At 53.7% G+C, this 23,369-nt stretch overlaps 1 protein-coding gene across 1 annotated transcript in view; it reads left to right on the top strand.

The window, feature by feature from the left end:
* Nucleotides 1-438: 438 nt before the first annotated feature.
* EHD3 (EH domain containing 3) overlaps nucleotides 439-23,369 on the top strand; it is a 29,339-nt gene continuing 6,408 nt past the window's right edge. The window contains exons 1-3 of the mRNA XM_001918104.6: nucleotides 439-1,428; nucleotides 11,100-11,276; nucleotides 15,296-15,393. Coding sequence (XP_001918139.1) covers nucleotides 1,202-1,428; nucleotides 11,100-11,276; nucleotides 15,296-15,393 — 502 coding nt within the window. The 5' untranslated portion in view covers nucleotides 439-1,201. The remainder of the gene's footprint in view (nucleotides 1,429-11,099; nucleotides 11,277-15,295; nucleotides 15,394-23,369) is intronic.

Genomic DNA, 23,369 nt, shown 5'->3' with positions numbered 1-23,369 from the left:
CAATCTCCTCTTTAAAGACTGCCTGGACTGGAGCTTCTGGAAGGAAGAGTCTGTGTGTGGTCCTCTTTGTGATCAACTCTGTATCCACAGTCGCCAAAACTGGGTCTGCCCCATAATACTGGCTCAATGCTTGTGGGGGTATTGCTTGTTTTGTTTTATTGGAAGGCATGAACAAATGAATGAATGAATGGGAATGGTTTTGATTCCACCCTAGTCCTAGCGAAAAGTCTGCGGAGTGACAGTTTTGGTCATTTTGTGTAACCTGATATTGGACTCTTCTTTCCATGCGCCAAGAAAAACATTCCCAAATCCTAGAGTACCTGTCTTCTTAAGGAATTGAATTTAGCAACTAAAGGAAAGGCTATTTGAAGGCAGGGAGGGTGATGGCAGGTCAACTCTGTCTTCGCGCTGTCCCTGAGAGGGCGCTGTTCCCAAGCCAAACCTCCAGAGGCCGGGACTGAAATACCAGAGCATTCCCACAGGACTCACCATCCCTCCCTTCCAGGCAGCGGCCCCGGGTCCCCAGCGGGGCGCCTGCCCACAAACATGGCTGCTCCCTGCTCAGCTTCTCCTCGCCGGGGCCGTGGCGCCAGGCCGGCTCTGCCAGTACTCGGGGACTTCCTCCGCGAACCGGCTTCCTGCACGGCTGGCATTTAAACCCGCGCCTAGGGCTGCGGGCTGCGGGCTGCGGCTGCGGATGCTGAGCTGTCCACGGGCTGGGCAGCGCCGCCGCCTCCTCTGAGGCGCCAGGCGAGGCAGGAGAGGAGCCGAAGCATCTGTTAACTGCGCCCAGGGCCAAGCAGGACAGGGCTCGGGGAGCTTGGGGACGCCGGCATCGGACCCCGGCATCTGGCAGTTTAATTGCAGGTTTGACTTTAATTTCCAAGATCGCGATCCTTCTGCCCAGCCCAGACATTTTTCCTCCCTCCGGCCTTGGTTGCTGCATGAAGCCCGGGCTGGGCTTCGTCCCAGACGCAGAAGAGCGCATTCCTGGCCCCGCGCCGTCGCCCCAGGGACCCCGGAGCCGCGTGCCCGGGCCATGGTGCGGCTGAGCCCCGCGCTCGGGTGAGGCGGCGGCGCGGCTCGGAGCCCGGCGGGTCGGCCCTGCGGGGCACCTTCCCCCGAGGAGCCTAGGGCGCCCGGACGCGGGGCTCCGCTCCCTGCTGCTGGGGCTGCGCGCGGGGGGCGAGCGGCGGCCGCGATGTTCAGCTGGCTGGGTTCCGACGACCGCCGGAGGAAGGACCCCGAGGTCTTCCAGACAGTGAGCGAGGGGCTCAAGAAACTCTATAAGAGCAAGCTGCTACCCCTGGAAGAGCATTACCGCTTCCACGAGTTTCACTCGCCTGCCCTGGAGGATGCCGATTTCGACAACAAGCCCATGGTCCTGCTGGTGGGCCAATACTCCACTGGGAAGACCACCTTCATCAGGTGAGCCTACCCAGGGCCTGGCAGCCCACCCCTCTGCCCAGCACTCAGGCTCTCCCCTCACTCCCCTGTTCCATCCTGCCTGGGGACAAACGGGAAGTCGTCAGGGAAGGACTCTGAAGAAATCCTTGTATGCATGTGTCCAAAGCTTACCCCATAATTTCATTGCTGGTCCCCCGCCCCATCCTAGCTAGTGCCTCTCCACTGTACTTACCCTTGACTCAGGTGGTCAGTTTGAAGTGTTGAAGTTCATCCCTATTCTCCCCATTTAATGGATGATGAAACTGAGGCCCAGGAGGCACAAGTAAGAAAGCTCCTGGTGGCAAGAGTACCTTTATGCTGGTGGGAATGTCTTAAGCTCTCACGTTTTAGGGATATGCCCTTCATGGCCAGGGCCACTTCCCTGGCCTTTTAAAGGGCTCAGTCACCCACTTGGGGGCTTTACAGTTGCAGCTGAGGAGGTGGGCTGGGGCCCCTCTACCCCCCTGCCTGTTAGTGCGGCTTGTCCTTCTTTTATCAGTTTCCTGCTCTGAGCAGAGTTCCTGCATATATCTCTGGGAGACTGGACAGAAGCAGAATGCCTTTTTCCTTTCCCTTGTTTGATCTTAATGGCTTAGTAATAACATTAAAGTCTTTTAGAGATGGAAGGGACATTGGAGGTTGTCTCATACAGTGCCTTGACTTGGCAGGTGAGCTATCTGAGGCACAGAGAGGTTAATGAATTGCCCAGAGGCGTATAACTGGGTAGGAGGCCAGCCTGGGATGCAGGTGCTAGATGCATGGGAGGAGATGCTTGGTTAAATGCCTGAACTTTGAGAGTGAGTCATCCATTCCCTTGGATTACAGAATCTTTGGGCTGGAGGGGTCTGAAGAAGTCAGCTTGTCCACGCTGCCTTCGGAGAGGTTTGAATATTGTCCACCAGAGTGACGAGAAGCCTTCCGATCTCTTGGGGACAGGCTTCTTTCAGTCTATACAACCTTCAAGGCCAGGCTGTGTTCCTTGGCCTCATTTACAGCCATTGCCACGCTGTTGAGGGTGCCTGTGGCCCTCTGTGTGGAGAGTCAGCCTCCTACGGCGTGGCGCTGGGTTCAGTGGCCCCCAGGGTCAATGGTGCTCATCTCCTGCAGACGGTTTCAAAACAGGGGCACTCTTGTTTCCATTCGTTGACTGAGCACCTGCAACATGCAAAGCACCGCACTTTGTTTGCCAAGGAGAACAGAAAAGTTAAGTTTGGTTACTGATTTTCGAGATACTCATTTTCTCTAAGGCTGAGCTTATAACACAAGCCTATGGCAGCAGAGCATGCACCACACTAATGTGTCATGTCTGAACAGAACACCGGATCGATTTGCCCTCCTAGGGTGGGCAGCCTTGGGCTCAGCAGCTTTGAGAGGCTGGGGGGCTGGGCCATTTGCTTTTGGACATCTTGTATTGTTAGAACCACAAGGGCCCTTAGCCATGAATCTAATCCTTTGCTGCTTAACTTTTCCAAAGGTCAGTATCTCCTTTGAAAATCTGATGAAAGCTGTGGACCTGTCTTTAGAAAAATGTACGTGGATTCCAAATTTATGTGTAATCTCGGGGGTCTGAGGGCCACCTTGGCCCTTAGGGTGAGAATCCCTGATCTAATCCATCTCTCTTGTTTCATTAAACACAATTTACTGCCAAAGGCACTTCAGAGATGCCTGAGTTCTGTAATAATAGATTTCCTTTGTAATCCGTGTCCTCCACCTGGCCTGGTTTATGCCCCACGGGAGGCGCAGGCCGTCCGCAGATGGCTTCTGCCCTGGCGTGGCCTTCCCTGGCCTCTGGACACACCTTGGTTATAGCTCTTAGTGCGTTATTTAGAGCCCCTCCTTCCTGTGGTGCCAGCACTTACGAGTGTGCCTTAGCTCCCTTGGGCTTCGCCTGGGGTCTCAGCTACAGGAGGCTCCTAGTAGACGTTTGCGGAATAAGAGGGAAGATGGAGGAAGTCGAGTGTCCCTGGGGGCAGGATCCTCGAGCAGCAGACAGGTTTAAGTGCCTCTTGTCTGAGACAATCTCCTGGCTTTGCCTGAGTCATGCTGGCTGTTTACTGGGTCTAAGAAAGTGGCACAGTCGAGCTGCCATAGATTATTCCTTATCAGAGAGAAACAAGAAGGCCAGGAGAGGCAGATCCCTCCTCTTTCTTATCCTCCAAGTACAAGAGTTCTCCCTCCTCACTCGGGTCAGGAACTGAATTTAGCACAGGCATCAAACGCTGTATCCTCTGAGGGAGGGCCCACCAGCGGGGTGGGAGGGGATGTTGCGCAGGGAAGCCCTCCGAAACCAAATTACATAGTTTCCCTCCTTCTCATCAAATCCACTGAATGGTTATTTTTTTTAAATTGGAAAATGCAGACAAGAATAAATTTGAGGAAGAAGAAAAAGATCACCCATAATCTCACAACTCAGGGGAAGCCATTTTAAATATCATATGTATATTTGTCTTTCCAGTGTTTTTAGCTATTTTATAACACGTTTGAGATCATGCCATAGGGTAATTTGGTATGCCGATTTATTTCACTTGTAGCACGAGCATTTCCCATGTGAATTAAAAAATCTTTGTAAGCGTGATTTTTAAGAGCTGCATGATATTTCGCTGTATATATATGCAATTATTCATTTAACCAGGCTGCTTCTCTTGAATGTTTTAGGTTGCTTCTCATCTTTTTGCTATGATAGAATCACTCTGAACATCTCTGCACTTATTTCTCCACATCTTGGACTGTTTTCTCAGAGAGTCTCAGAAGTGAAAACACTAGGCCAAAGGTTCTGCAGAGGTTTTTTTATTTCTTTTTACTTTCGGCAAGAAGAGGCATATTTCTGTGTTGCTTTCCAAGAGGGTAAGTGGGTACAATGCCCCGCCCCAAAGCAGAGAGGGCTCCTCTGGGGTACTGAGTGCCCGGGGCCTAGCTCTCCGCCTGTCTTGGCCTCTCCACCCCCTCCCATCCCTGCTCCTTGCCTTGAATGCAGTACTTCTTGTCTCCATCCCTGGCCCCAACCAGGGAGGGACTTCTCCCTCGAGGACAAAGACTTGTCTTTTCATCCCCGGCCCCTTGGCCTTTTGCCTCCTGAGTGCCCATCCACTTTCACTCCTATGCACTTGCAACAGTGTCTATTTCTTGTCTCAGGAAGAACACACAGAAAAGGACATTCTTCTAATGACTAATTAATGTGCTCTGATCTCTGCCTGAAATAACTTCCCTGGCCTAAGGCCCGGCACCCAGAATAATAACATAAATAATCAATTGGCCTAGTGGCTGCTCCCTCCAACACAGGCTGCCTCTTTGGAGTACAGTAGCTCTGTGTCCCTCTGGCCCTGGCAGCTTTTCCTCCTGCCTCTGCTGTTTGTCTCCCCTCTCTCTTCCTTGGCTGGCGTGCAGCCTCGGATCTCTCCTCCCTTGCAGCATTTGGCTCCCTGGTCACAGAGGTGAATAGCTGGCTGCTGAGGGGCAGAGGAAGGCCCAGTGATCTCTCAGCCTGTAAGGGAGGCCTCACTGATAGAGCTGGAGCAGGAGACCAGGGGGATTGAGTTTGGGGCCTAGGGGCTGCCACAGCTAAGCTGCCTGGCTCTCCACAGGGAGGTCTGGTCTGGTCTGGAGGGTCATGCGGCCCTTCTATAGCATAACTCGTACCCTAAAATGTGAGCACATGACGGGGCTGCTGCAGTGGGAGGGGGCTACTCAGCTGGCCCTTACAACCTGACCTCCCCCGCTTCTTCAGGGGGCTGTTTGCATCTTCCCCAAAACGTGACTCAGCATTGCCTGTGGTTGCACCATCTCTCATCACCACCCTGCCACCCCCACTGCCCTGGCCTCACCCCAGGCATTACAGCATCACTGACCCGGGAGGGATGATCTCTGGAAAGCTGAAGGGCTAGAGAAAGGGGCCGCCATTCCAGGTAGACCCACTGGCCTCTGCAGAGTCTATCCTACCAGCTGCAATCCCTGCAACACTCGTTCCTGTCTCCCCTCTGAGCTCAGCTCTCATCCTTTTCCTGTCAGGGCTCTGATCTGCTGGTCCCTAAGTGGGGCTGGGTGAGAATCTGCCTTCCTCTTACCAGGCCTGAGTGTTACTCAAGGGAGCAGATGGCCCTAGGCCAGAGGAACAGGGTCCGCCTGCCTCAGGGCCTGCTTAAGGTCTGCCTTGAAAGTCAGGTGTCTAGAGGTCATGAGGAGAAGCATTTGCTGCGAGAGGAAGGACCTCTGGAGAAAGGGCTCCATCCTGTTTCCATTGACAGTGGGACAAGGCCGTGGATAAAACATGGCCAGCTCAGCAGAATCCAGGCTCCACCAGGTACCAGCCAAGAGACCTTGTTAGGAAGGTCTGACCTCTCTGAACCTCAGCTTCCTCATCTCTAAGGTGTGAATAGCAACAACTTCCTCAGAGGGTTACTCTCAGGATTAGGAGGGGAAAGAACCAGTACAGCTCCAGGTATGTTCCCGCCTCCGCACCTGGGGCTTTAGCAGTCCCTCTCCTGTTTCTAGTGGGTTCCCTAACATGAAGCTTAGAGGCTGGCCTCAGAAGGGTGGGGGAAGCCCTTGCCCAGCACTGCCCACAGTTGGGGGAGGGGTGTCAGGATGCAGGCGGAGGGGAGTTGTGTGCAGAGAGGGAGATCTTGCCTCTGAACCTCTGAGGGCTGGAGGAGGAGCATGAAGCGGAACTCTGTGGGCACTGCTGGGCAATGGACTGGGCAGGCCAGCCTGGCACAGGGTGGGGTCAGGCAAGGGGAGGCTAGCTTGGGGTCTGACATTCTGGCCACTGGTCTCCTTTGTGCTGGGGTCACTTCACCCTGTGATGGAGGCTACCGTGCAGCAGGGACAGTGGTGGCTGCTCCAGGGAGCATGGAGCTGACTCAGAGCATCTACTGCCTCACCTGTGTCTGTGGGGCACTTCATGGGCTCCCTAAAACCCCATGGGGCTGACAGGGCAAGTATTATTGTTTGGATCTGTTTTAAAACTGAAGTGCCCAAGGCTCAGAGAGACCAAAGATTCAGATACATAACGTGAAGACCTATGATACAAGGCAGAAAGGGCTGTGTGCTTTAGAGTCTACCTAAGGATGTGCAGACTAAGAACTCTGCAATTTCAGGGAAGACAGTAAGCGTGTCAGGTTTGGGGTGAGTTGGGAATGAATCAGTTACGGCTTCAGGGAGGAGGCATTGGGACTGGATTCGGAGATGACGGAGAAGTGTGCTGAGTACTTACAGGCAACAAGGAGGTGTTCATTTTCTCTAATTATTGTTTCTGCCAATATGAGCACATGTCTGGTGTAGCCTTTGCTCTTCCCAAACTCATATATATCATTTCAAAACCTTCATTCTATCCCTCTGCACTAGTTAAAAACTAAGCATTATCCCCATTTTATAAACCAGGGAAATGGAGGAAGTGGACTGTTGGGTGACATATCCAACATCCCAGCTGTGATGGAGCAGCTACTCAGGAAGATGCATTCCCCGACTGAGCCAAGGCAGAGGGCCCCACCCGAAGCCTCTGGCAGCACTGTTTTGGAGCTCGGCCCCTCTCTTCCCTGTCGTGGATGCTGTTCCAGCAGCAGCCTGAGGTCTGGGCCCGCTGTTGCAGAAAAGAGTATGTTGGAGGCAGACTGAGTTAAGATTCTTGGCTCCATGCCTTACCCTGAGTGCTTAGGTCACCAGTAAAGCTGGCCACATGCTTAGATTGCCAGGCAAGCAGGACACAAAAAAATGAGGAAAATGTTATGAAACAATTTACTTAAGAAAGATATACAAAAAGTAGTTCTCGTGGGAAAAATCAGAATTGCGTTGGCCTTCTTTATACCTATTTTATGGTTTAGCATTTGTTGATTTTGCATTGGATGGCAAGGGAGGGGGTGGGCACCAACATCTTTTCAGCTCTTACGGCCTCTAGATATTTTCCTTTGGCCCTGAACTTGGGCAACCTATATCTCAATTTACTCCACTGCAAAGTAGAAATAATGCTGCCATCCCACAGCGCTTGTAGGGCCAATTCAGTGGAATATTTTGGGTAAAGTTCCCAGAATAGCACCTGCCACCCAACGGGTGCTCAGCCCTTCTTATTCTCACGTGTCCCCATCTCAGCCAGTCTCACCCAGGCTTGAATGAACTTTTCTGTTTGTGCTGCTGTGGAAACGTTTTTGCCAGGCAACAGAGGCAATCTGTATCACTTCCCACAGAGACGCCGCGATGAGATCCCTCAAAAAGGTTGTCCTTTCTGGACACAGTGGTGGCTTTGTGAAGGGGCACTCCGTGCTGCAAGCCATACCCAACTGTCTCTGAGAATTTACCCAGCCTCATTCTCTACTTGGTCTGACTGTGTCTCCAGACTTGCTAGTGGCTTCGCTAGACTCTGTGTTTCTGTAGACCCGTGTGTGGTCAGCAAGTTTTGGGTCACGTGGCTTTAGCCAAGAGGGCAGGACAGCAGCCCAGCCTCCAGGCCCTTGCTTGGCCGCTTCAGACTGTGGCTCCAGAACATCCCAGGAAGTGGCCCCTGTTATGCTGGGAAGTGGCACCCTTTGTTCATCTGCTGGTACACCGCATCTCGGGGCTGGAATCTGAGATGCCTGTGTCAGGAAGATACTTCATCACTGCCATTTGGCCTATTCAGGCTGAGCATTCTTGAGGCTGCCTCAGAATGGTTTCTTTCCACTCCTCTCTATGTCAGCTGTCCCTCAAGCCTTTGATGATATCTATCACCCTCCTCCTGCCTCAGAATTCACACTTCCTACACCCCCTGTGGGGCCCTCTTAGGGCCTCTCAAGCAAATGGGCATTGGGGCAGGTGCTCCCGCACACAAGCAAGAATGGATGTGGTTTTCCTGGCACAGTGTTGATTCTCATAAAATGTTGCTTCCCAGAGGAATCTGACCCTTCTATTTTTAAGTCTCGAGAATGTCCATTTAGAGCCAGTAGGCCTGGGGCCTGCCCTGGTCACCTGATAGCAACAGCTCTTGCATGCCACATGCCACTCATTGAGGTCGAGCTGCGAACCCCAAGAGAGGAAGTTTATGGAGATGAGTACATTCCTGGGTTTGTGGGCCCCAGAGCCCAACCTTTTCCCAAGACCTGGCCCCTGACCAGCCTCCTGCCAAACCATATTCGTTTGTGGCCTTCTTGTCCCACTTCTTGTTCTAGTCCCATGTGGGGCTCAGCCTTTGTGCATTTCCTGGCCAAGGGGAGATCTAAGGCAGGAAAGGAGGCAGTGACTACAGTGGTTTGGAGCCTGAATTCTCAAATCCAAGTGCCGGGTTCAAATCCAAGCTCTGCCGTTTACTGATTGTGTAACCCAGGACACATTGTTTACCTTTGTCTCCTCCTCTTTAAAATGGGATGGTAATCCAGGTGCCAGGTACAGGTTTAAGTGCTTACAGTCTGTAACTAATTTAACTCTCAGCATACCCTGGCAGGTGTGATAGTAGGCCGATTTGGTGGTAAGGATGATAGGACTCACATCAGAGTAGGTGTGATGATGAAATGCGATAAGCCACGGAGAGTCTAGAACAGTGCCTGGCACATGGCAGGTGCTTAATAAATCGGAGCGCTTATCTCCCACATTGTCGAGAGAGGTACTGAGGTCTGCTGAGGTCAGGTACCTTCTGTCGGGCACATCCCTCATGATTAGAGAAACGGGTCTGCTAGCCCCAGGCCCTGAGACCCCTGCCTCTCCCGGAAGTGCTGAGAAAGCAGGAAGTGCTCTCCAGTGTGCAGCCCTCGTGATTTATTCTCATCACGGCCCAAGGGCTAGCTTTCAAAATGGTCCTCTGATGGGAGGAAACCCTGCCTTCACATCCGGATTGTTAGGCTGAGATCCTGGAGGGAGACGAGGGGCTTCCCAGGGCACCCTCAAACCCTCCGGTGTGTGGCAGGGGCCTCCTGCGCAGTAGTGCTCCCAGCGGCGGCTCCTCTGCCGGCTCTTTGGGGAGGGAGTCCGTAGCAATGTGACTTACACCCTCCTGGACCCACAGAGTAAAATAACACTCAGTGCTTCCTGAAGGCAAAAGCAAGATGTCAGTGAGCCGGAAGAAACCCCAGTGAGTCTCCCTGGCCACCACCATGTTGGGCAGAGCAGGACCGCTGCTCCAGGCCCGCTTGGGGTGGGGCGCAGGGTGGGCAGAAAGCTCAGGCCCTGGGGATGTGGCCTTTGGTCCAAGCTCTGCCCTGACCTTCCTCAGGGTCTTGATCAGCTCTCTCTGGCCCCAGGGTAGATGACAGTTGAGGAGAGAAGGATTTGGTGTTTGACATGGGTTTGGGTTCTGTACTAGCTGTTTAACTTGGGACAAGCCATTGTAATCCTCTAAGCCTTGGTTTCCTCAGCACCTATCATAGGGCTGCTGGGAGGCCCCAAGGAGACAATGTTCTCAACGTGATTAGTACAATGTCTGGCGTGTGGAAAAGCTATTGAATGTCAGTGGTATTATCAGTAAAATGAGAGCGTTGGTCTGCAGCAGGGTTGTCAACCCTGGCTGTATGTTAAAATCACTGGAGCTCCTCAGAAGGACCAGTGGCCAGGGCCCCACCCCTGAGCACATGGGTCAGAACCTCTGCGGGTGGGGCCCAGGCAGCATTAGCTAGAGCCCCACAGTGGCTTGAATTGCAGCCAGGGCTGAGGACCACTGGTCTAGGAGGTCTCCAGGTTCCCTTCCCAACTTAACCGTCTCTGACTTGACATCTCTTCTCCTGAAGACTCTTTGTGTCTTCCCTCTGAGCATGAATACGGGCCCTCAAGGTTTGGGAGGCAGTTCGTAGCACTTGGTGAGGGCTCACCCTCTGGGTTGTGTTTGTTGGGCAACACATCCCTTATCTCCTTGTCCGTCATGGTCTTGGAAGGTGCCCTTGGGACTCTCCCCTGGTCAGTCCCAACCCAAGGCAGTTCTGGGCTCTTCCCTTCAGTCTGGCCTCATGCTCTTTGGCCTCAAACCTGTTCTGAGCTCCTTCTAAACGACTTGGTTGTCCTCAGAGATGGTTCTCTTCATTCTCTGGCTCACCATGTGCCTTTGCTCTTGGCTTCTAAAGGAAGCTGTGGAGAGAGGCAGTGACCTTGGGCTCTCACTGGCCTGCTGGGAGAAGAGCAAAGAGGCCCTGCCACCTCAGACCACAGCCTAGTACAGATGCTAGAGAGTGGGACCAAAGTTCTAGGATGAGATGGAGATCCCCTTTTCATAGTGTTCCCTTCACACTGTTTGTATCATGTACTGGCTATTTTTATGTTAAATGACTGACTAACCAAGTAAATAAATAATGGCCTATGGAAAGCCAGCAGAGTCCGTGGATGGTCTGATTCTAACCATGCTTTTGTGCGGGTACTTTAGCAGGCCACTTTCAGTCGTGAAGTCTGCAATACTCTGTGTGGGAATCAGTTTCAACCCATGTTTATTTCTGAACCCAAATCTTGCCTTTTTTCCCAACTGATTCAAGAAGGGAAAAAGATAAAGACCAAGAAGAACAGACTTGAATTTTAAGTTTATCTGTAGTCCTACCTCACCCACAAAGGTCTGTGGCTAGCCCACCCGGCGGTCAACTCTCCCTGCCAAGAAATCTCATTGCTCTGGACCTGCCCCTCTGCCATGACTCACATCATTGTCTGCCTTGTGGTAGATATGCAGTGTGGATCTGTGAGCAGAATCCCTGCATTATGACTGTGCTCCCTTCTGGCAGGTACCTGCTGGAACAGGATTTCCCGGGTATGAGGATTGGGCCCGAGCCAACCACTGACTCCTTCATTGCGGTGATGCACGGAGAGGTGGAGGGGATCATCCCCGGGAACGCCCTGGTGGTGGATCCTAAGAAGCCATTCAGGAAACTGAATGCCTTTGGCAATGCCTTCTTGAACAGGTGAGTGCGGAGGGAACACACACCTTGGGTGTTCTCTTCTCTTCTTCCTGGAGTGTGAGAAGTGAAAGGACAGGGCAGGGTCTTGGGAGGCTCAGCGCCTTTCACATCCCTAGAGTGTCTCTTGCTTGTCTCTTTCCTGTGGGACTGGAACTGAGTCAGTCACCATTGATTAGGGACGCAGGAGCCACAAGCGCTGGGCTGATTCCTGCTGATCAGGATCAGGAAAGGGGACAACAAGTGAAACCACATCCCCCTAATTTGCACCTCCCCCCGATGAAAGTGGAGAGGGCTGCTCTGCACAGTTGCCAGCTTTTGCCTCTGAACTTTGGGTTTGGGCTGGGATTTTCATCCAACTGGAAGGAGGCGGAGGAAGGTTCTGCTCTCTTCCTGGACATTGTTTTACTTGGTGGAAAGAAGCTAGGACTTAAGGCAGAAGCCCTGAGTTTGAGCACCGACGCTCCTACTAAACTCACTGTGTGACCTTGGACAGGCCACCTCCCTTCTCTTGGGACAAGTCTGAGCCTGCAGACACCAGGGTCCTTGTGAGGATTTGAGTGGAGAAAGCTGTAGAGAATGCTGGGGAAGCTGATCTGGGCCTTCCTGTTATTATTCTGCTTCACTGAAACGCAGGCTCATCCCCTGATTGTGCTCATTGGGTAGAGCCACACCACGGTTTTGCATGTGTATTGCACTTAAAAATTTTAAAACTACTTTGTCTAATTGGAGGTATTTAGAGTAGAGGTACAGATTATGGGCTTTGGCCTCAGACAGAGCTGATCAAATCCTGCCAAATAGCACCATGGATCTTGGACCAATTACCGAACTTCTCCATGTCCCCTTCTCCCATCTGTAAAATACGATAATAGTTTATCCTCCTCCAGGGCAAGAGGACTGATACGGCCTTTGTGGAAAAGTTGGCATCTGACATGGGTGTTCAGTGATGAGTGAAATGACACTGAAAGGGTAAAAAAAGGACATTCCAGAGAAAAAAGAGAAAAAAAAATACAAGCAGAGAGGAATGAAAGAATGTGGCTTAATGCAGGAACCCGAAGACCAGAACATAGATGGCATTGTGAGGCTCCAGGAGCCCTCGACAGCTGAGATGACAGATGTTTAGATTGACTCTCGGCTGGGGATCTGCCAGGCACATCCGTTACAAGGACAACAGGGAACAGGGGGGAAGCCCACATATAGGAGGCTGCACCCCGGACGTCGGGTCCCATCTCCATGCTGCCAGGGTCCTGTTTCACTCCCTCGTCAGCTGCCCTCCCCCTCTCTTCTGCGGGTGCTCCAAGCCCTCTCCAGTCACCTCAGCTCTGCTTTCAGCTGATGGCCTGGCTTCCTGGTCTGGAGAAAATGGAAGTCATGTCCATGGCTTCCATCTGGGTGGTTTTTTTTTTTCTTTTAATCTGTCCGTAAACTGAGTTCATTTGCATTTATCCTCTCTTCCTTCCACCCAGCCTGCAGAGAGCCGTGGCTTCTCTTTTCCGCCTGAGGTCTGACTCCCCCCTTCCCCTGGACTGTGCTGCGGGGCATCTTCTCAGAGACCCGCTCCATCAATTATTCCTTCCCTTTCTGACCACTCCACCCTCGCTTCGCTCCTCCTCTCCACATGGAAATATCTCTTCTTGCAAACCCTACAGGGGGTCCTACTAATAACTCTTACCCTGTCTCGCTTTCCTCTCACAGCCAGCTTTCTTAGCTTTACCTCTGCACTTCTTCCTGTCGCCCAGCCTGTGGAACATGGCTTCACCCATAACAGCTGCCTGTGTGAAGGTCATTGTGACTTCCAGGTGATCATAAGTAGTGGGCACTTTCCATCCTTACCCACCTCTCTTTGGTATTTGTCCCTTGATCACCATCCCCTCTCAGCTCCTTGGCCCTCCTCCTGCCTCTCTAGCCGGGCCCTCTCCAGTCTCCTCTGGCCCCTTTTTCTCTGGCTTCTATGACCTGGTCACCCTCAGTCAGGCCCATCCTCAGCCCCCTCCCAGCCCTTGTTACTCCACATGCTCGGCCTGGGTAATGCCCCAACCACCACAACCCCAGCCCCAAACACCAGCCCCCATGCACATGACCTCCTGGTCCCCGAGTGACAGAAACCCCTCTCAAGCATGCTTCAACAAAATGTGGAATTTATTTTATAATACTGGGTTGTGGCATAGAACCTAAGGACCAGAATGCGGCTGGGCCTCAGGCACAATAGAAACCATGGGCTTCCATAGGACAGGGGCTGTGTCATTGACTTTTCTACCCCCATTATCTAGCACGGTGCCAGGCACGTGGCAGGTGCCCCACAAAAATTTGTTGAACTGAACTGGTCATGCTGACAACAATTATATCCCATTGTGTCACTCTTTTCCTTAAAGTGTTCCAATGGCTTTCTACAACCCTCAGCATAAAATCCAAATTTCTTAATGTGGCTTTCAAGGCCCTCATTGGCCCCACCTCCCTGTCCAGCCACATCTCTGGCCACTCAGCCCTCTTGTTTTCACCTCAAAGATGTGCACCCCTCCCTGGAATGGTGGGTTTTTGTTCTCTCTTTCTCTCTCTCTCTCTCTCATTTCTGTGTTGCATTTGCACCTGCTTGTATTAGTTGTACAAGTGCTTGTACTAGCACTGCCATAACAGATTACCACTGGGTGGCTTAAAATGACAGAAATTCATTGTCTCTTAGTTCTGGAGGCCAGAAGTCCAAAATCAAGGTGTTGGCAGGGCCATCCTCCCTCCAACTCCTCTAGAGGAGGATCCATCTTTGTTTCTTCCAGCTTCTGGTGGTCCCAGGGGTTCCTTGGCTTGTGGTAGCATGATTCCAATCTCTGCTTCTGTCCTCAAGTGGCCATCTTTCCTCTGTGCATGTCTGTGTCTTCACATGGTATTCTCCCATTTTATCAAGACCTACACCAGTCTTACTGGAGTAGAGCCCACCCTACTCTCTTGTGACCTCATCTTAACTAATTACATCTACAATGACCCTATTTCCAAATAAGGTCACATTCTGAGCTACTGGGAGTTTGGACTTCAACATTTCTCTTTGGGGGAAGCAATTCAACCCGTAACACTGCTCTTCCACCATTACCCCATATCTCTGTCTAGAATCCTGTCTTCTCTCAACCACACACACACACACACACACACACACATATCCTGGCTTCCTGCCCACACCCCTATCTGCCTGGCAAATGCTGGTCATCTTTCAAAGTCTTAATCTGAGTTCTGCCTCCTCTGTGAAGCCCTCCCTGACCCCCTCTCCTTGCATCCCTGGCCTCCTCACCTAACCTGCCTCTCTGCAGCCATCTCACTAGGTAGCAGAGGCTCCTTTCCCTGTCTATTCTCTGAGACTGTGGGATCACGTAATGTACCTCGGATAGTAAGACACTTGTTGGCTTCCACCAGAAATGGCATGTAAGACAGAAGGCTTGAAGTCAGAAGGATCTGACTTAGTTTGCCAATTTGTATTCTGAGACTTTGGGATGTAGCACTAGAAATATTTCCTTGAATAAGGCTTGACTGCTATTCTAACAGCAATGTTTGGTATTTGGATAGCCTTTTAGAAGCCTGGGTGGTGTGACCCATTCTGCAAGGCCAGCTCCAGTGCCTCCTCCTCCAGGCAGCCATCCCTGGAAGCCTTCTCTCCGCTTTAGATCTCCAACCCTTTCGCCTGCCCTTCCTCAGGGTACTGATCCCATTGCACCTCCTGTCCTGGATGCACATGTGTGTGCCTCTGCTTCTGCACCAGACTGTGCTTCTTAGGGCAGGGATGGAGGTCTCGACATCCTGGCATCCCCAACAGAAGTTCACAAACTTGGGACCACGGCTGCCTCAGGATCACCCAGGGAGCTTCTTCAAAGATCCCAGGCCCACTGCTGGGGCTGAGTCTGGTCTGAGGCCTGGGAGTCTGCAGTGGAAGGCAGCCAGGCTGCTGAACCTCTGCCTTGGGGCAGGGAATGTTGGCATGTGGCTGAAACAAGTGTGCGTGAGAGGACAATGGCTCACTGCGGGTTTCCTCTTGCCACGTGCAGGTTCATGTGTGCCCAGCTGCCCAACCCCGTGCTGGAGAGCATCAGTGTCATCGACACTCCAGGGATCCTCTCTGGGGAGAAGCAAAGGATCAGCCGAGGTAAGAGAGACGCCTGTTAGGACTGGCTCTGGCTCCGTGCTATGTTCTTTCTGGTATGTTCTCTCACTTCCATACAGACAGAGGCTCCCAGGGCTTTGCTGTCCCTTGATGAACCGGCACTGCCTCGTGTGCTGTGTGAGGTCATCCTAGGCAGGGGCCAGCGGACGTGTATGGGTCCACTGTAGCTCTGGAGACTACTGCCCTCAGTCTTCTCATCTGTAAAATGGGGACATCGATATCTGCCTTACTTCCCTCATTGGCTTTATTCATTCTCCGAGAGGCTCCTACCCAAGGGCCAGACCCCAGTTGCTTCTGAAGTTTCTGCTGTGCCTGCCCCGGGAGCTTGTAGTTCTGCGGAGGAGGCAAATGCACGCAGAGAACTTCACATCCACAACGTGAGGATGACCACATGCTCTGGGGCCTAGGAGTGGAGCTGGCTCAGTGAAAGCACTTTGAAAACTGTTCACTTGCACAGATATGGGGTAATTGTTTGTTAAGGGAGGTGACCAGCATAGTGGTGAGGAGATAGGACTCTGGACCAGCTCCCAGGTTTCCAAGCCTGCCTCTGCCGCTTCCCAGCAGAGTGACCTTGGGCAGTGTCCTTACTTCAGTTGGTTCATCTGTAAAGTAGGGGGAAATAATTCCGTCTACTTTATAGGGTTGTTTGAGGATGAAAAGAACTAATCCAGGTAAGAAGAGTTCTGCCTGGCGCCTAGCACGTGCCTGGTAAGCATGAGGTGTTAGAATCGTCACCACCATCCTCAGCAGTGGGGTTTTTGACTCTAAAATGCACGACTGATGCTGTAAAAAGCTAAATAGCAGCTGCTCCTGGCTCCCGCCCCCAGCCTCTCCTGCCACATCATGCTGTGCGCCCCGGTGGTCCCCCCACCCGTCCTGTGCCGTGTGCTGTATCTCTGGCAAGGAAGCAGATGAAGCTGCAGCCACCCCAATACTGGAGCCAGGAGCTGGGCTGGAGCCAAATCAGCACTCGGAAGTCAGCCTCCGGGAAGGGAAGGCTCCGGACTGGCAAGAGCTGTCTGGGCAGCAGCTGGAACCTGGCCTGAACCGACCTTGGGTGACTGTCTGCTTTCCTCCCGCGTGTGCCTTGGCCCCCTGTACAAAGTCTGTCCTGCAGGATGTCTGCACCGCTGCAGCCAGGGGCCCAGAAACCCCCTCCAGTGGGAGCATGGTCTGTGCTGGCACCTGCTCACTGCCAGGCCCCCCATGAGAAGACCTGAGCCCTCACAGGCTGCAGGCCATGTCCGGACAGTGGCTGTACTGATGAGGCCGGGGTGCTGCAGGCGCTGACCCAGCGCAGGCTGCTAGTGCCAGGACTGGGCTTCTGTCCAGAGCTCCTGGGAGCCGCCTCAGCTTCCCCTTGGAAGACAGCAGCTCTCTTGTTGGGCCGCTCCCTGATGAGGACAGGCATTGAGTGGCAGGACCGGGCTGGGCTCTTTGGGGTCCAGCATGGCTGTGTGAGTGGATCCAGCAGCCCTGGATAGAGGGGAAAGAGGGAGATAGAGAGGAAAGACAGCAGGAGAGGCCCCTGGGTCAGCAGCCTGCTCAAGGATCATATGACCGTCCGTCTGTCCTGAAGGGAAGACTGACCCTCCTCTTCCTGGGGCCTCATTCTGGAGCAGGTGGGAGGGAAGGGTGGGCCACAGGCTCCAGCAGGAAAGCTCTGCTCCTCCTTCCTTCGCTCCCAGTTCCCTGAAGAGGTGAGGCCTGGATAGAAGAGGGGTCAGGAGAGGGCCTCAGAAACTGTGTTAACACTTCATGTCATTGGCGGCCGGTCCACGAAAGTGGGATGTCTATAGACGGTCCCAGTGAAGGGGGTCTGGGGAGCCTGGGCCCTGAGCTCCCTGGCTCTGGCTGTATGGTGTGCAGGGGGTGAGGGGGAGCTGGTCTGAAGCCATAAAACGCTTGGCCGTGGGCAGAGAGGGGCAGCTCACCCCCTGCTCCTTCTGGCCTACATGCGCTTTGTCAGCGCCTGGCTCCCTGTGGGGCAGCAGCTTGGATGGCTCTCTGTCTGGCTTCCCTAAACACTCCCAACAAGGCCTCCCCCTGAGCCCCCACCCCAGGCTTCATCTGAGCTTGTCCTGAGTTTAGGACCAAAGCGGATTTACTGTTTCACACGGGCAGCGTGTGTCTCCTCAAGGGAGGCTCAGCAGAGCCAAAAGCTCTCCGTTAGACCCACCTCGGGGGTAGGTGACTCCTGCACCTGCAAGGCCTGTGCAGCCTAACACGTGCGTCCGAGGAGGACTGCAGCCTCTGGGGCTTCCAGGAGCCCTGGACAGGGAAATGAGAGCCCTGGGTTTTAGAACCTGTGTAGGTCTCAGCAGGTCACAATTTCTCCTGAGCCTTAGGGTCCTCATTTGTGACAAGGAGTAATGGACCTTGTGAGGTCCACAGATGATAATGGAAACACAGACATCAGCTCTGGGTCTGGATCACAGTGAGCTCCCTTCTTTCCCCTTTATCTGCCAGCCAGGGCCGCCTATTATACAACCCAGGGTTATCTATGCGAGTGGCCTCCCTTACAGTTGTGCAGTGCACAGCCTGTGCAGCTGTATCTGACAGCCCTGCTTCAGGGACTCAGGCTCTTCTCAGCTTCTGTCTTATTCCATTCTTTTCATGTTCCTCTGCCTTCTCTCTTGCCTTCATCTTTGGACTTCAGTGGCTGCCCTATGCATATTGAGTGCTTGGTTTTATTGCCTGCCCTTTGTATTCCCTCCCATCCCACACTGACTAAGCACCACCTCTGGGAGAAGTGATGGCCCCATGAGCGGCTAGCCAGGCCAGTTTGTTCTCTGCCCTCCTGAATCCAGACTGTAAATGCAGACGCTAGCAAAAGCAGCCTGTGACAAAAACAAGAGCTGGGAGCTGGGCCACCAGCACTGCGTCACCAGCCTCGGGCAGTGCTGACCTCAGCACCCCAAGGAGACCAGAAAATGGGGGGGGGGGTGCCTTAGACATCCTCAAATATCAAGGGGACCCCAAATGAGGAGAGTTTCCAATATGCAGAGTCGCTCCTCACAATCAGCCATAGAACCTGGAGTTCCCGTTTATACCTACACACATATACACCCCCACATCCACACTTGCCTCCACACACACACACACACGCACACAAGTGTGTGCACAAAAACAAACGGTTTATATGGCTCCTTGCCTGGGGCCCTCAGCACCGATTTGGTGCTTCTTCCTTCCCTTCCTTCGGCCCAGGGCAGGACCGAGCTCCATGGATAGTCCTGCAGACTGCCACCTGCACAAGCACACCCAGCCGGGGGCATGTGGAGTCTGAAATCTAGCCCACGTTCTGCTCGCCAAGCCTCACGCCAAGCGCAGGGCTGTGTCTCACCAGAAAAGAGGGGCACTTTATCAAATGTGCACAGAGCCACCCCTGCGCCAGTGGCCCCAGTGTGTGCATTCTGAAAAGTGAGCTGCTGCCAAGGGCTGTCCAGGCCTCAGGCTCCATGGGAAGGAGCACTCAGGCCCAAGCCAGAGCTGGGCAAAGTATGATCCTTGCTCAGCTGTGACCCCTCCACCCGGGCCTGAGGGTGGTGTCTTGCGGGAAGAGAGGAAGCAAGGGACATCTGGGAACCTGAACCCGGGTGGTCCCAGGCTGGCACTTGACTCTGGGTGAAGCTGCACTGGGGGGAAGTGACAGGATGTGCCCAGCCCAGGGCTCATTACTGGGGAGGAGGGAGGCTGCCACGGAAGTGGGAGGCTCCGGAAGCCTGAGTGTCCTCATACTCGGGAACCGTTTCCGGCTGCTTCTCAGCTAGAAGTCCCCACAGCCCCCTCCCTTGGAAAGCAGCCCCTGGGCATGGTGCTCACACCATCCCCTGCAGACCTCTTTCTGCACAGGTGAGCTCAGCAGGGCCAGAACAGATAAAAACCTTGCCCAGGTCACAAACCTGGCTGAGGACTCGATCTCCTGATCATGATCCTGCTCAAGATTTCAGCACATGCTCATCGCCTGCCTAGGAAGAAAGCAGAGATGACAAACTCATCTACACGTCTCCCAGGGGACCTTGAGGGGTCTGGGCTGACCTCGCAGCCTTGCATCCCTGGCTTGGCCCTGGCGCCCTCATTGGAGCAGGGCCTGCACTTAGGGGCCCCTGGGCTACATGATTTACACACACGCCCATGTGGGCCTCACGTGCCGGGGCAGAGCAGCAGAGTCCTGACTCTCTTCGGAAGGGCTTGTTGACAGCCTGGTGCTCATCTGGAGGCCTGTGACGAGTCTGCTGGGCCACTTTTCAGGGTTTCTTCTGGGGGCCATGTAGTGTGGCATTTGTTCCCTATTGTTATCAGAGCTCTTCCTACATTTTGGAAATTGATGCCTTTTTACTCTTCTAAAATGTCTTTAAATCTTCAAAAAGATTTTTTGAGGTGGAATGGGACTACCCCCTACAAGTGTGCCTGGTTTGAGAGCTCGGTCCTCTGAGCAAGAAGGGATCATGGACAGGAGTCAAGGATCCTGGTCCTGGTCCTGTGTTTGCCGCCCCTGATTGTGTGAGCTTGGGCAAGCCCCTTAACCTCTCTGTGCCCTCTCCCCTCCCCGTAAGATGTGTGTGTCATGTTTGTCTCTTGGCATATGGAAAGTTATGAGGCTCAGATGAGATCTTGTGGTTGAAAATACAGAGAAACTTGCTGCCTGTCAGCGCCCTTCTATTGCACGGCAGAGAAGGAAGCTGGTGGGTGATTAAGTTTTCTTGCTTATTGTGTTTGTCTCGTTGATTTCCTCCTGCCTGGCATTACTAAGAAAAGCTTTCTTCCCAGTCCTCTGGAGGCCAGGGGGCAGTGGGGAGCCCCAGATTCCTGCAGGCTGCCCCGACTCTGGGCCTGATGCCTGCAGATCGGATCCCCCAGAGCCAGCAGACTTGCTGTACCTATACATAACTCCAGCAATACCAGCTTCACCGTTCAGACCCTTGGGGCTCGAACCCCCCTGCCCGCTAGCCCACATCTCACGAGCACTCGGGCCGCTGCAGGTGCTCAGAGCTCCTGTGGAGGTCTCAGAGCTGTTCCCGGGACCAGTGAGGGAAAGGGGCCTGTTACCTCCACACTGAGTCCAGGCCCTCCCTCTGCTATTGGACCCTGTTGCCATGGCTCTATCACTGACCCCTCATCAATCCCTTGGTATTGGTATCCCCATTTTACAGCTGAGAAAACTGAGGTTCAGACTTGTCCAAGGCTGCCCAGAAAATAAATGGCAGAACTAGTCCTGTGCCTTTTCCTTAATGGGTCCAGTTCATGCCTTTCGGATGCTCCCCTTCCTGGGTAGGCATAAGCCCAGTCAGGAAACAATAAAATACTCATCCTGGAGGCTGCTAGGCTCTGAATAGCCAGGGACAGGGGGCCAAGCTTCAGAGGAAGCCCATGGTGGCGTTGCTGGATTCTCAGGGCCCGCACAGTCGTCCTGGGGAGAAAGTGCCTGGCGTTACTGACGTGGCAATTTGATAGCAGCTTGGCAGAGCGTGCAGAATTTGCAAAAGCAGCAGGATGAATAGGAGGCCTCTGTGCTTATAAAATCCTAGAAAGGCTTCCTGGAAGCCCGTCTGCGTGTCCTCAGGCAGGATCAGACTTCACATAGGCACCCCGAAGCATTTAAGATGGGAGGCCTCAGGCTTCTTTCTCGCTGCCTGCAACGGCTTCCTTGTGTCTGATCTCCATCCATCCTGGTATACTCCCCACCCTCACCCCTCACACCTCGAGTCTTAGAAGTAGGGAATTGTGAACTGAGAAAGGAAGCACGGAGATCTTCCAATCCAACCCCCTGGCTTGACAGGCAGACAGACCAAGGACCAGAGAGGGGAGGCTGCTTGCCCAAGGACACACAGCAAGTTAATGGCTGAGCGGAAACTAGAGGTGAGCTTTCCCAGGCCAGTGCCCCTCAGGTGACCCCTTCAGAGCACAACATCTCATGGAAACTGGTGCTTACAAGGAGCTCTTTATAAAAGGGCAGAGCAATAGGAACAGCCAGGTCACACGCAAACAGTTTCACCTGCATCCTCTTCTTCGATTGGATCCTCACAATGACCCCGTGGTGGGGTCTGGCGGGTTCCCATTCAGAGAGCAGAAAAAACTGAGGCCTGGAGATAACGTTCACTGTCCCCTGATATAAAAGGCAGAACAGGGCTCACGTGTCAGTTCTGTTCACAAATCCTGATAGAGCACCTACTGTGTGCCGGGCGCTGTGCTGGGTGCAGGGCAAGTGGAGAAGGATGAGTGCTGCCCGTCCTGCCGGCTCCCAGTGCAGTGGAGGGACTCAGCCTGGTGACTTCCGTGAGTGAGCAGAGGGACAGATGTCTCCCTGAGCACTGTGAGAGAACTGAGGGGCACCTGACCCAGCGTGGGGACAGGAACGGGCAGGGGGCCGTCCTGTTCTGCCGCACTGACCTGGTGCTGTCACTCTCCCACCGCACCCCGAGCTGGGGGCTGGTCAGATTGCGGGGACTTGTCCTTACCCCCTCCATGCTGTGGCAGCAAAGCCGCCTCCTGCCAGGCTGGTGCCCTCAGGGTTGGAGAGTTTGGAGCTTGGGAGCCTCTTCTCTCCCCTGCAGCTTCACAGGGCCCTTAGCTTCCCCAGCCCCGGAGGGGTGGCTGGAGTGCCAGACTTGGGGTTGAAGACCTGAGTTCTGGTCCTGGCTCTGACCCCATCGCTGCCGTGCCCTCTCTGAGCCTGCATTTTCTTGTCAGTAAAGAGCCCAGTGCTGGCGGCTCTGGCTGCCCAGCAGGCTTTGAGCGGCTGATGTGAGCCAGGGTGCCTCTGTGAACACCAAAGTGTGCTGCACAGGTGGGAGGGAGCAGCCACGCTTTTCCCAGCAGCCCTCCCCAGGCCTGCACACTGCAGCTAAAATCCTTGTCAGGCCAGATCTGGGACTAGGTCTTGGCAGAGTGCCAGGGGCCTCTGAGCCCTGCTGTCCTTCCAGTTACTGGGAGGGCAAGCCTGCTGGTTCTAGGTGCCAGAGCAGCAGAGCTGTGACCTGTTTTCCAGGGTGGAGTTGGGACGGGGGGTCAGGTGGCCTGATTTTCTGAGCCGTCTGGTATCCTTGCTGTCCACAGCTCTGAGGGACTGCTTTTGGTAGGTGAGAGCCACCCTCCACCTGGCTGTGCTGAAGGGAAGGTTGAAAATAGGCGGGAGCCCTCCCTGGGCACAGAGGAGGGGAGGGGCACAGGCTGCAGGCTCACCTGGGGCAGGAATGCGCGGGGCCTCCGGGCTCTGTGGGGCTGCTGGCTGGGCCAGTGAGCTGGGGAGGGGAGGGCAGGGAGGCAGGGAGGCGGCCAGGCACAGGCGGCGGCCCTCTTGTACTGTGCAGGGAGCCCAGGGCCTGGTGATGGGATCCAGTCCAGTCCTGGCTCCACCCTTTGCCGGCTGTTTGACTCTCACCTCATCTCTGAACCTCAGTTTCCTCCTCTGGAAAGTGGGACTGATACTCCTCACTTTGCCTACCGCAGAGGGTGTCATGAGGGTGAAATGAGACCATGATGTGAACGTCTTGCCAGCCGGAGCATCCATTGAACTTGGGCTTGGAGAGCTGGGTACCTGTCCCACCGGCTGCCTCCTACAGGCAGGGTGGTCTCGGCTGAGTCACTGGGCGACCATCTCTAGGTGGCACTAACAACGCCCTCACCTTGTTACTAGGCAGAGCTTGGCCCCTGAAACACTTTCCTGGGCCTGTCCCTTAATGGAGAGGGCCCCTTTCCTTGAATGTGAAGACCAAATGGGAATAATGTTACTAATAACTAGCATTTACTGAGCAGCTTTGTGCTAGGCTCTGAGTATTTAGTCCCTGTAATTGTATTAACTAAGTACTGTTAGTAGGCCCATTTATAGATGGAAAAACACTGACTCGGAAGCACTGAGTAACTTGCTGAAAGCCAAATAGTGAAAATGCAGAAGAGCTGGAATTTGAACCCAGATCTGACCCCCAAGACCATGTTATTTCTACTGACCCTGGCTACCT

This window comes from Equus caballus, chromosome 15 (genome assembly GCF_041296265.1).
Source record: "Equus caballus isolate H_3958 breed thoroughbred chromosome 15, TB-T2T, whole genome shotgun sequence".
Taxonomy (NCBI): Eukaryota; Metazoa; Chordata; class Mammalia; order Perissodactyla; family Equidae; genus Equus; species Equus caballus.
The sequence above is the reverse complement of the archived record's forward strand: the minus strand, read 5'-3'. Positions and strand labels throughout refer to the sequence as shown.